General features: G+C 35.9%; 1 protein-coding gene across 1 annotated transcript in view; it reads right to left on the bottom strand.

The window, feature by feature from the left end:
- The window catches only part of PIBF1 (progesterone immunomodulatory binding factor 1), a 233,993-nt gene that overhangs the window by 50,635 nt on the left and 172,216 nt on the right, over positions 1-11,142 (bottom strand). Inside the window, exon 15 of the mRNA XM_017523632.2 lies at positions 3,124-3,254. Coding sequence (XP_017379121.1) covers positions 3,124-3,254 — 131 coding nt within the window. The remainder of the gene's footprint in view (positions 1-3,123; positions 3,255-11,142) is intronic.

Here is an 11,142-nt window from a genome sequence, read left to right as displayed (position 1 = left end):
ACAGAGTTTTGCTTTGTCATCCAGGCTGGAGTACAGTAGCATGATCTCAGTTGACTGCAAACTCTGCTTCCCATGCTCAAGCCATCCTCCTAAGTCAGCCTCCCAAGTAGCTAGGACTACAGGTGCATGCCATCACACTCAGCTAATTTTTTTGTATTTTTTGTAAAGATGGGGTTTTGTCATGTTGTCTGAGCTGGTCTCGAACTCCTGGGCTCAAGCAATCTGCCTTCCTCAGCACCGCTCCATTTCACATATGAGGAAACTGGCTGTACTGTCCAATACCACAGCCATTAACCACTGTGGCAATTAAAATTATCTTTAACTTTATTAAAATTAAATTAACTTTAATTTTAATTTAATTTGAATAAAATTAAAGATAATTTAATTTTAATAGAATCGAAAATTTAGTTCCTCAGTAACACTAGCCACATTTCAAAGGCTCAGGTTGGGCGTGGTGGCTCAGGTTGGGCGTGGTGGCTCATGCCTGTAATTCCAGCACTTTGGGAGGTTGAGGTGGGTGGATCACCTGAAGTCTCAGAGTTCGAGACCAGCCTGACCAACATGGAGAAACACTGTGTTTACTAAAAATACAAAATTAGCTGGGCGTGGTGGCATATGCCTGTAATCCCAGCTACTCGGGAGGCTGAGGCAGGAGAATTGCTTTAACCTGGGAGGTGGAGGTTGTGGTAAGCCTAACCAAGAATCTGCCATTGCACTCCAGGCTGGGCAACAAGAGCAAAACTCCATCACACAAAAAAAATAAAAATAAAAAAAGAAAAGAAAAAGAAAATAGAAACAATAACTACAACAACAAAAACTCAAACAAATGCTCAACACTTACATGTGGCTAGCTAGTGGCTACCATACTAGACAGCACAGATATGGAATATTTTTATCATTATACAAAGTTCTATTGGACAACAAAGGTTTACAGAGTTTAAATGTACTTGCCCTAACTTAAAACTAAGTACTGAGTTGAATTTAAAAACTTCCTTTTAAAATTTGTATTTTAAAAAACTTTATTATAGAATATTTCAGAAGAGAAAATATGTAATAGCAAACCCTGATATATCTATCACCCCGTTTCAGCAATCATCAATTCATTAAAGTGCTACTTAATCATTGTGATACACAACATTTTTGTTCTCTTCCTTAATTATTTTAGTTAAAGAAAAATTATCCCTTATTCAGAATAGAACATAGAGGGGCAGTATAACCTAACGCTTAGGAGAATAGAATTAGCAAGCAGGCAGATATTGATTTGAATTCTGGCTCTACCACAATGCTGTATGTTCTTAGAGGACAAGTTGCTTAATTTCTCTATGGCTGAATTTGTTCATCCATATAATTTTCTCCTATGGCTAGCTATTATTTTCTCTATATTAAGCATTTTAAGATACTTTAATTCTTAGTAAAATAAATAATCAAATAATTTATCTGGAGATAACTGTAAAAGAAGTAACTCTTTCCCTCAGAACTTTGATATGCCTCCCCATCAAAAGAATATAAAGCTAAAATAAGACATATAAAAGATTCAAATTTTAAGGCCGGGCACAGTGGCTCATGCCTGTAATCCCAGCACTTTGGGAGGCCGAGGCGGGTGGATCACGAGGTCAGGAGTTTGAGACTAGCCTGACCAACATGGTGAAACCCCGTCTCTACTAAAAATATAAAAATAAGCTGGGTGTGGTGGCACATGTCTGTAATCCCAGCTACTTGGGAGGCTGACGCAGGAGAATTGCTTGAACCCAGGAGGCGGAGGTTGCAGTGAACCAAGATCGTGCCACTGCACTCCAGCCTGGTGACAGAGCAAGACTCTGTCTCAAAAAANAAAATCTAGAAATAAATTATTTATTTTGACATTTAAAGTATAAATATATCCCTAAATTATTTAAACAAATCATCAAAAATTTAAGACCAGGAACAAAGTTCTAGACCAATTATTTTGGAGGGGCAGAAATGAAAGAAGGTAATTATTATGATTCATTAAAAATAACATTTATACTTTAGAATTAGTTATCAATAGTTTTATATTTTTGTTTGTATACTTTAATAACCATTTTCTTATTGTTTTCCAATTCCTTTATTTATTTGTTTATTTATTTTTTTGAGGCTGAGTGTCGCTCTGTCACCAGGCTGGAGTGCAGTGGTGCAATCTCAGCTCCTGCAACCTCCTGGGTTTGAGTGATTCTCTTGCCTTAGTCTCCTGAGTAGCTGCGATTACAGACGTGCGCCACCACGCCCAGATAATTTTTGTATTTCTAGTAGAGATGGGGTTTCACCATGTTGGCCAGGATGGTCTTGATCTCCTGACCTCATGATCTGCCCGCCTCGGCCTCCCAAAGTGCTGGGATTACAGGTGTGAGCCACCGTGCCTGGTCCCAATTTCTTGATTTAACCATTTCTATTCCCACCTAATTCTCTGTTTTTACATTTATAATCAGTTAATAATGTACACATAAAAATTCGAATTATTCTAATAATCTTAAAAATCTAATAACTAAACCAACTAACTATCCACAAGTAAAACTGTTTCATTTACACATATCTTCATTCTTTTATTTCAGTTTAAAAAACCAAAATGGTCACAGCAAATTGTTTTGGATAAGATCTCATACAAAAACATTACAAATTAAGGAAGTGAAAGGAATTTATTTATTAACATTTAAAAGTTACTTTCATGTAAAAGGTCAGAAGAAAAGCCAAAAAATTCCTTGGCAAAAATTAACATAAATCTAAGTAAATGTTTATTTATTTTTTTGTTTTAAAAGGCATTTTAATGCCACAAATGGCAAATTCCTCCTCTTCCTTTGGTCAACCTGTATGTAACATACTAAAGAGTTCTAAGGAAGCAAGGACCGATAACTGTTGTGTCCTCTAGGATAGATGGAATGTTAGGCTCATAAGTGTAGTAACACTGTTATTTCCATGCTAAGACATATGAACACAAGTGGAATGTGAACACCTGACGTGATCTGACCTCAGTTTTTCTAAGAGAAGTTTAATCATTACTTTTAACACCACCTTCATTATTTTATTTTCATGATTTACAACCCAAATTCATCGATACCAGCAATATGGTATATCTTTATTATTCAAATAAAAGATCTGTGGATGATTTACCTGACATCCTTCTCAAATTGTGCAATAGATTCCATGAGCGAATCAATCTTAGAATCTCTCTGACGCACTGATTCAATGAGATACCTGTAGGGCTGTTGAGTCTGGTTTAATAACGAATGGGCTCTGTCAAGCTAAAGAAACAAAGGTTTCATTAAAACCTAGAAAAAGTAACAACAAAATAAAATCATTCAAAATGCTCTAGCACAAATATAGTACAGAAATTCCTTTACCTGAATTATCTGAGAAGCTTTTCCTGTGGAAATTTGAAGGTTTTAAGAATGAATCCATTGTGTAATGAGAACAACAACAAAAAGAATGAATCCATATAGCTATTCTTAGTAACAACTACAAATAAGAAATTATTATTATTTGAGATGGAGTCTCACTCTGTCACCCAGGCTAGAGTGCAGTGGCATTATCTCAGCTCACTGCAACCTCTGCCTCCCAGGTTCAAGTGATTCTCATGCCTCAGCCTTCCAAATAGCTGGGATTAAAGGTACCCGTCACCACGTCTGACTAATTTTTGTAATTTTAGTAGAGATGGGATTTTGCCATGTTGGCTAGGCTGGTCTTGAATGCCTGACCTCAGGTGATCCGCCCACCTCAGCCTCCCAAAGTGCTGGGATTACAGGTGTGAGCCACCGTGCCCGGTTGAGAAAATTTTAAATAAAATATTAACAGCAATTTTGAGAAAAAGTAAACTTAAATTTTCTTAGTATTTGTTGGTCTGAAAAGCTATATGACATAAAATACATCTTTTTAAAATGAAAACACTTAGCTAAAAGTTAAAATATTTTTATTTTTTTTATTTTTATTTTTTTTTATGAGAGGGGTTTCACCATGTTGGTCAGGACAGTCTCGAACTCCTGACCTCAGATGATCCACCCACCTTGGCCTCCCAAAGTGCTGGGATTACAGGCGTGAGCCATTGCGCCTGGCCCTGAAAGTTAAAATCTTTTATTTGAGCTTCACTTCTACTAAAAATAGTCACATGGCAATTCAATAATTTTTTCATTTCTTCGTATTCCCTTGTTTTAAAAGTACATAATTTATATATTCAAATCATTATGTATAAATTTTTGAAAAATGTGGTTTAAAATATAATGTAAAATTTACCATTTCAATCACGTGAAAGTGTACAATTCAGTGTCATTAAGTACATTCACAATGTTGAATAGCTGCCACTCCTGTTTCCAGAACACTTTCATCAGCCCATATGGAAACTCTGTACCCAATAAAGAAAAACTCTCCATTTTCTCCTTCCTCCTGGCCCTAAACCTCTATCTTACTTTCTGCCTCTGTGAGTTTGCCTATTCCAGATACCTCATATAAGTGAAATAATAAAATATTTGCCCTTTGCTGTCTGCTTATTTCACTTAGTGTGATGTTTTCAGAGTTCATCTATGTTGTACCATGTATCAGAACTTCACTCCTCTTAATGGTCAAATAATAGTTCATTGTATGTTTACAGTACATTTTGTTTATCCATTCATCTCTTGAACACTTGAGTTGTTTTCACTTTTTGGCTATTGTGAATAATGCTGCCATGAACATTGGTGCACAAATACTGTATATGTTAGAGTTATTGTTTCACTTCTGTTGGGTAGCTACCTAGAAGTGGAGTAGAACTGTTGGATCATATGGTAGTTACATAGTTACCTTTTAGAGGAACTGTAACGGTTCCACAGCAGTGATACCATTTTCCATTCCTACCAGCAAAAAACTTGATTCCAATGTCTCCACATCCTGGCCAAACACAGGTTATTTTATGTGCATACTGGTCATCTGGATATCTTCTTTGGAGAAAAGTCTTCACAAGTCTACATTTTAATTGTGATTTTTGTTGTTGTTGCTGAGTTGTAGTTCTTTATATATTCTTGATAATACAGTCTTATTAGATACAAAATTTGCAAAAATTTACTTTCGTTTTTTGGGTTATCTTTTCACTTTCTTGATAATCTTATTTATTTATTTAGAGATGGAGTCTCGCTCTGTAACCCAGACTGGAGTGCAGTGGCGTGATCTCAACTCACTGCAACCTCTGCCTCCCGGGTTTAGGCAATCCTCCTGCCTCAGCCTCCCAAGTAGCTGGAATTACAGGCGTACACCTGGCTAATTTTCATATTTTTAGTAGAGACAGTGTTTCAACATGTTGGTCAGGCTGGTCTCAAACTCCTGACCTCAAGTGATCCACCCACCATGGCATCCAAAAGTGCTGGGATTACAGGCATGAGCCATTGCACCTGGCCAATAATCTTCTTTAAAACACAAGTTTTTATACTTATGAAATTCAATTTATCCATTTTATTTTTTTGTGCCTGTCCTTTTGGAGAAATTGCCAAATCCAAGGTCATAATTTTCTCCTATGTTTTCTTCTATGAATTTTATACCTTTAATGCTTAAATTTAGGTCTCTGATCTAGTTTGAGTTAGTTTTTGAATATGGTATAAGGTAAGGGTCCAACTTCATTATTTTGCATATAGATACTCAGTTTTACCAGCCTGATTTGTTGAAAAGACCAGCCTTTCTCCATTAAATGGTCCTGGCATTCTTGGTGAAAACGACTGGCCATATAGACAAGTGTTTATTTCTGGGCTCTATTCTATTAATAATCCATGGGTCTTTATGTCCGTACTTATTCTAGTTGCACACTGTTTTGCTGACTGTAGCTTTATAGTAAGTTCTGAAATCTGGGAATGAATCCCTTCAACTTTGTTTTTCCTTTTAAAGGATTGTTTTGGCCATATGGGGTGCCCTGAAATTCCGCATGAATTTTAGGATGCATTTTTCTATTTCTGTAAAAAAAATGCCATTGGGATTTTGATAAGGACTGCATTTAATTTGTTGAATGTTTTGGGTAGTATTATCATCCTAACAATATGAAATCTTCCAATCCGTGAATATGGAATGTCTTGTGTCCATTTGGTTTGGTTAAATTTATTACTAAGCACTTTCTTCTTTTTGAGACAGGGTCTCACTCTGTCACCTAGTCTGAAGTGCGTGTGGAGTGCAGTGGCAACCATGGCTCACTGCAGCCTACATCTTGGGCTCATGTGATCCTCCCACCTGAGCCTCCCAAGCAGCTGGGTCTACAGGCATGAGCCACCATGCCTGGCTAATTTTATTTTATATTTTTTATAGAGACAGAGTCTCCCTACGTTGCCCAGGATGGTCTCAAACTCCTGAGCTCAAGCAATTCTGTCACAGCCTTTCAAAGTTCTGGGATTACAGGCATGAACCACCGTGCCTGGCTGTATTTTTTTCTTTTTGATGCTATTGTAAATGGAACTGTTCTCTTAATTTCCTTTGTCAGACTGTTCATTGCTAGTTTGCCATATACAATTTTAGGCTGTGCCTTTTTACATAACCTTATACCAGAATCATTTTTCCAGGTTGTTAGGGTATGACATTTATATTATTAGTGGTTACAAAACTGCCTAGCAAAGCCAATGTATTACAATTTACACTATGTATAGTAACAGACATTTAGAATGTTATCAATTATAACCGCAATTTACGTTAGAATAAACAATATTACAACAGATCTTTTCAGTACGGTAGTTTTTTTTCTTGTTAGTATTTTCTTTGTTAATTTTTTTCCAGTATAGAAGACATACTAGGCTAAGGGGTATGACTATTTAATATTCTTACTACACAAGACAAAAGTTTTCTCCCAGAGGATTTTTATCAACTTATATATACTCAACCATAGTTTTTAAAAAGTTACTTGTTTTTGTTCTTTTTTTTTCTTAAGCAAATGTAAATTGTATGTCACTACAAAACGAAATGAAGCATTATCAGTGTTAGCAAGCTCTTACTTTGGTATATAATGAATTCTTGAAAAAGGTATTCTATAGTTGGATAATTACAACCAAACTGATGGATATCTATTATTAGGGTGAAGGAGTCAGGAAGGGGATATTTTATTACACAAAACAGAATGACAGAATTCCTAACTATTCTATGACCTTTAGATACTCTTTGAAGATAAACTTCTAGCCTTTTATACATGTTTAAATATTTTTCCCCCTCTTTTTATCATAATTGCTAAAAAGTTCCATTAAAGTTAAAGATTTACTATTTTCCTGGGACAAGAAATGATTTGTATTTTTTTCCTCAAATGAATTATGTTCCTGAGATCTATATACTTTTAAAGGATCAAGGCCTAAGAGTATATTTTAGCATTTCAATTTTTTGGTTTTCCACTCATTTTAATAAAATGAGTGATTCGAAGCCCAGGAGCTGAAGGAACAGGGAACAGTGCGATGGATATAGTGGAAAGCATGGTGGGAAGCAGAAAGAACCAAGATTAGTAGTAAGAACATTGTTAAAACGATCAGCAACGAGATTGGCTAGGAAAGGGGGACAATGAAGCCAAGAGGGGGCTGACCGACTGTTAGAGGATGTCTGCTTGCACTTAAGAGAACTATTCTGTAAAAGCATTTATTCATCTAAATTGTACAGGAAAATTCTGATAGCTATATTAACTATAGTACAGGCAAAAAAATTCAACAAAAAAAAAAAAAAAAAAAAAAAAAAAAAAAAAAAAATTCCTCAAAAAAAAAAAAAAAAGAAAATGAATAATGAAAGAAAAGAAGACTACTTTTTGGAAGGAACATATTTCATTACAGTGAAAGTGCAGCCACAAAGAAAAAAATACCTCCCCCCCAAAAAAAATCCATGAATAGTTTCTATAGTTTGGGTTTTAGTGTATTTTTTTCTTTGCTTTGATAATCATTCTTTAAAAATCTATTACAGTGTCACTGGAATCTTATTATTGTACTAAGTTACTCTATGAACATTCAAATATGCAGCTGTACAAAAATAAAACTAAGTCCTACTAACCTGTATAACCAGTTTCTCCAGTCAATTAAATCAAACAATTGCCTTGGTTTTGTTTTCACAGAACTGACCCTAACTGAATAAACTAAACTGACAAGTTGCTTTGTGTTTCAAAGTGCAGAATAGTCCAAGTGTATGTGTAGGGAAAGGGTGGCAGGGAATAACTAAGAACATTTGTGAACTGTAGTTAACTTCTGTTCAGAATGAGCTGTTTAAAACATATCAAACCTAATTTCAATTGCATAAAACATATAGCACAGTCTTAATTATTTTAGTTCAATTTTTTTCATGAAAGTAGTTATATAAATTAGGTATATATATATATATATGTGTATTTTTACATATATATGTATTTTACATATATATGTGTATATATATATATATATATATACACACACACACACACACATATATATATATATATGTATTTTTTTTGAGATAGGATCTCATCTATTGCCTCGGCTACAGTGCAGTGGTGTGATCACAGCTCACTGCAGCCTGGACCTCCCAGGCTCAAGTGATCCTCCTACTTCAGCCTCTTCAGCAGCCAGGACCACAGGCATGTACCACCATGCCCGACTAAAGATGTTAATGTTATAAACAAAGTTAAGGACCAGAAGTCTTACTTTCAAAAGGTATCTTTATAACATAAAAACTATTACCTCCTTACTCTGGATAATAAATACAACACTGTTGTCAGTGTTACAGATATATTTCCTCATAAACCTGTTTTTAGGCTTCTGAATCCCCAAAGTTGACTTTCATTCCTTAGGAAAAAAGTACATGTCTCTGAATAAAAAGTGATGCTAATTTCCATGTTTGAAATAAATGTAATTTATTAGAATTTAATTCCTTCAATAAAGTTTTCAAAAATCTTCCTGTAACTATAATAATTACTATCTAAAAACTTTTACAATTGCTCACATTGTCTATTGTTAGTAATCTTTTCCTTATAGGAAAGTCTTAGTAATTAGTGACTCAGGAATCATGTAAGTAATAAGTGACTCTGGATTAAACCCATGACACAACATTTTATAGAATTGTTATTCTTCTTTTGTTTCAGTAACCTGTACATATAATTCAGAGAAAAGCAACACTTGATTAAAACATAATTATATCTTTTGATTCAAATACTAATTTAACTTAGATGATAATCTAAAATTACAAAATTTCTCTTAAAATTCAAAAACACAAATACAAAGGTGACTGCATTTTGCTGTATGTTTTTCCTACATGTGGAGCTTTTTTCTTGGGGAGTTTACTTTCACAGAAACTAGAAATGAAGTTCTTTATTGCCAGGAATAAAACAAATGCTGCTGAATGGAATTTAACATTGAGTAGCTTTCTGTGTATAAAATATACGCAACAGATACTTTCTAGTAGTGGTGGTAGTTTGTACACAACCAGTCACATATCTTTGCTTAATACTTTTAATCATGCTATGAATGAAAAAAATGCCTACTTGAGGTCCCATATGGGGCAACACTTTGGCACAACTTCTCTATGCTCTCAATCACTGGGGAAAATGTAAAAAAACCGAAAAGTGATTTCTGGCTGGGCAAGGTGGCTCTTGCTTGTAATCCCAGCACTTTGGGAAGCCAAGGTGGGCGGATTGCTTGAGGTCAGGAATTGAAGACCAGCCTGGCCAACATGGCAAAATCCTGTCTTTACTAAAAATACAAAAATTAGCCTGGGGTAATGGCACATGCCTGTAATCCCAGCTTCTTGGGAGGCTGAGGCCTAAGAATTGCTTGAATCCAGGAGGTGGCTGCAGTGAGCTGAGAGCACGCCACTGTACTCCAGCCTGGGTGACAGAGCAAGACACTGTCTCAAAAAACCCAGAAAAACAAACAAAAAAGTGATTCTGGGGTTCTACTAGTGATTCTAGTGGGCCCCAGTCCTACTGAATCAAAATTTCTCAGGGTTGGGTCTCAGATTCTGATAATCAGACAGATTTGAAGAATACAGTCCTAGTGATCTTGGACTTGTAGGCCACTCCATCCAAACTAATATGTAACTCACTTATGTCATGAACTTATAATCGTCCCCACTAAAACCAGTTCCTTCTCTCACGTTCCCATGCGATTACATTATCAGCTTTAACAGGGATAATATTTAACTGATACATTTCAACCAATTAGAATACTGGTGAAACTATGTGTGCCAGGTATGACCTCTTTGTTGCTGGATTACAGGCAGGTCTCAGGAGAGGGGCCAGGACACATGAGACTGTGGTGGAACTGATAGGATCTTAGTGTAGAGCTATTTACCAGTGTTTTTGCAAGTATTTTGTGATTTCAATAACTAAAAGCAAGGACACAGTAGTTGATTATCAGCTTTGCTTCTGGTCTTAAGATTTACAAAGTATGGTCCAAGTAAGGAGAAATTCATGAATGGGATGATAAAATACTTGAGAGTAACCAGCATGGAAGTGATGACTGAAATCACTAAAGTAGGCAGGACTGTAGAACATTATTACTTTAAATTGTGGCCATGCATTACTCTCTCTCTCTCTCTCTGTCTCTCTCCATATATCTATATCTATATATTTTTTTGAGATAGGGTCTTGCTTTTTCATCCAGGTTGGAGTGCAGTGATAGAATCATGGTTGACTGCAGAGCTTGTTAAAAATGCAGATTTCTGGGCTGGGCTTAATTCCAGACTTACTTAATCACAACCTCTGAGGGCAGAATCTACAAGCCTATATTTTACATTTTAAATAAGAATCCTAGGTTTTGTTTGTTTGTTTTTAAGAGGCAAGGTCTTACTCTGTTGCCCAGGCTGAAGTGTAGTGGCATGATCATAGATCACTTCAGCCTCAAACTCCTTGGCTCAAGGGATTTTCCCACTTCAGCCTCTCAGGTAGTTGAAACTATAGGTGCATGCTGCAACAACTGGCTAATTGTTTTCTTTCTTTCTTTTTTTCACCCTGAGATAGGATCTCACTCTTTCGCTAAGGCTGGAGTGCAGTGGTGCAATCCTGGCTCACTGCAACCTCCACCTCCCAGGTTCAAGCAATCCTCCCACTTCAGCCTCCCAAGTAGTTGGGATTATAGGCGTTCACCACTGCACTCAGCTACATTTTGTATTATTATTATTTTTTTTAAGAGATGGGGTCTTGCTATATTGCCCAGGCTGGTCTTGAACTCCTGGCCTCAAGTGATCCTTCCAACTTGG

The sequence above is a fragment of the Cebus imitator genome, unplaced genomic scaffold (genome assembly GCF_001604975.1).
Source record: "Cebus imitator isolate Cc_AM_T3 unplaced genomic scaffold, Cebus_imitator-1.0 Scaffold29, whole genome shotgun sequence".
NCBI classification, from domain to species: Eukaryota; Metazoa; Chordata; class Mammalia; order Primates; family Cebidae; genus Cebus; species Cebus imitator.
The sequence above is the reverse complement of the archived record's forward strand: the minus strand, read 5'-3'. Positions and strand labels throughout refer to the sequence as shown.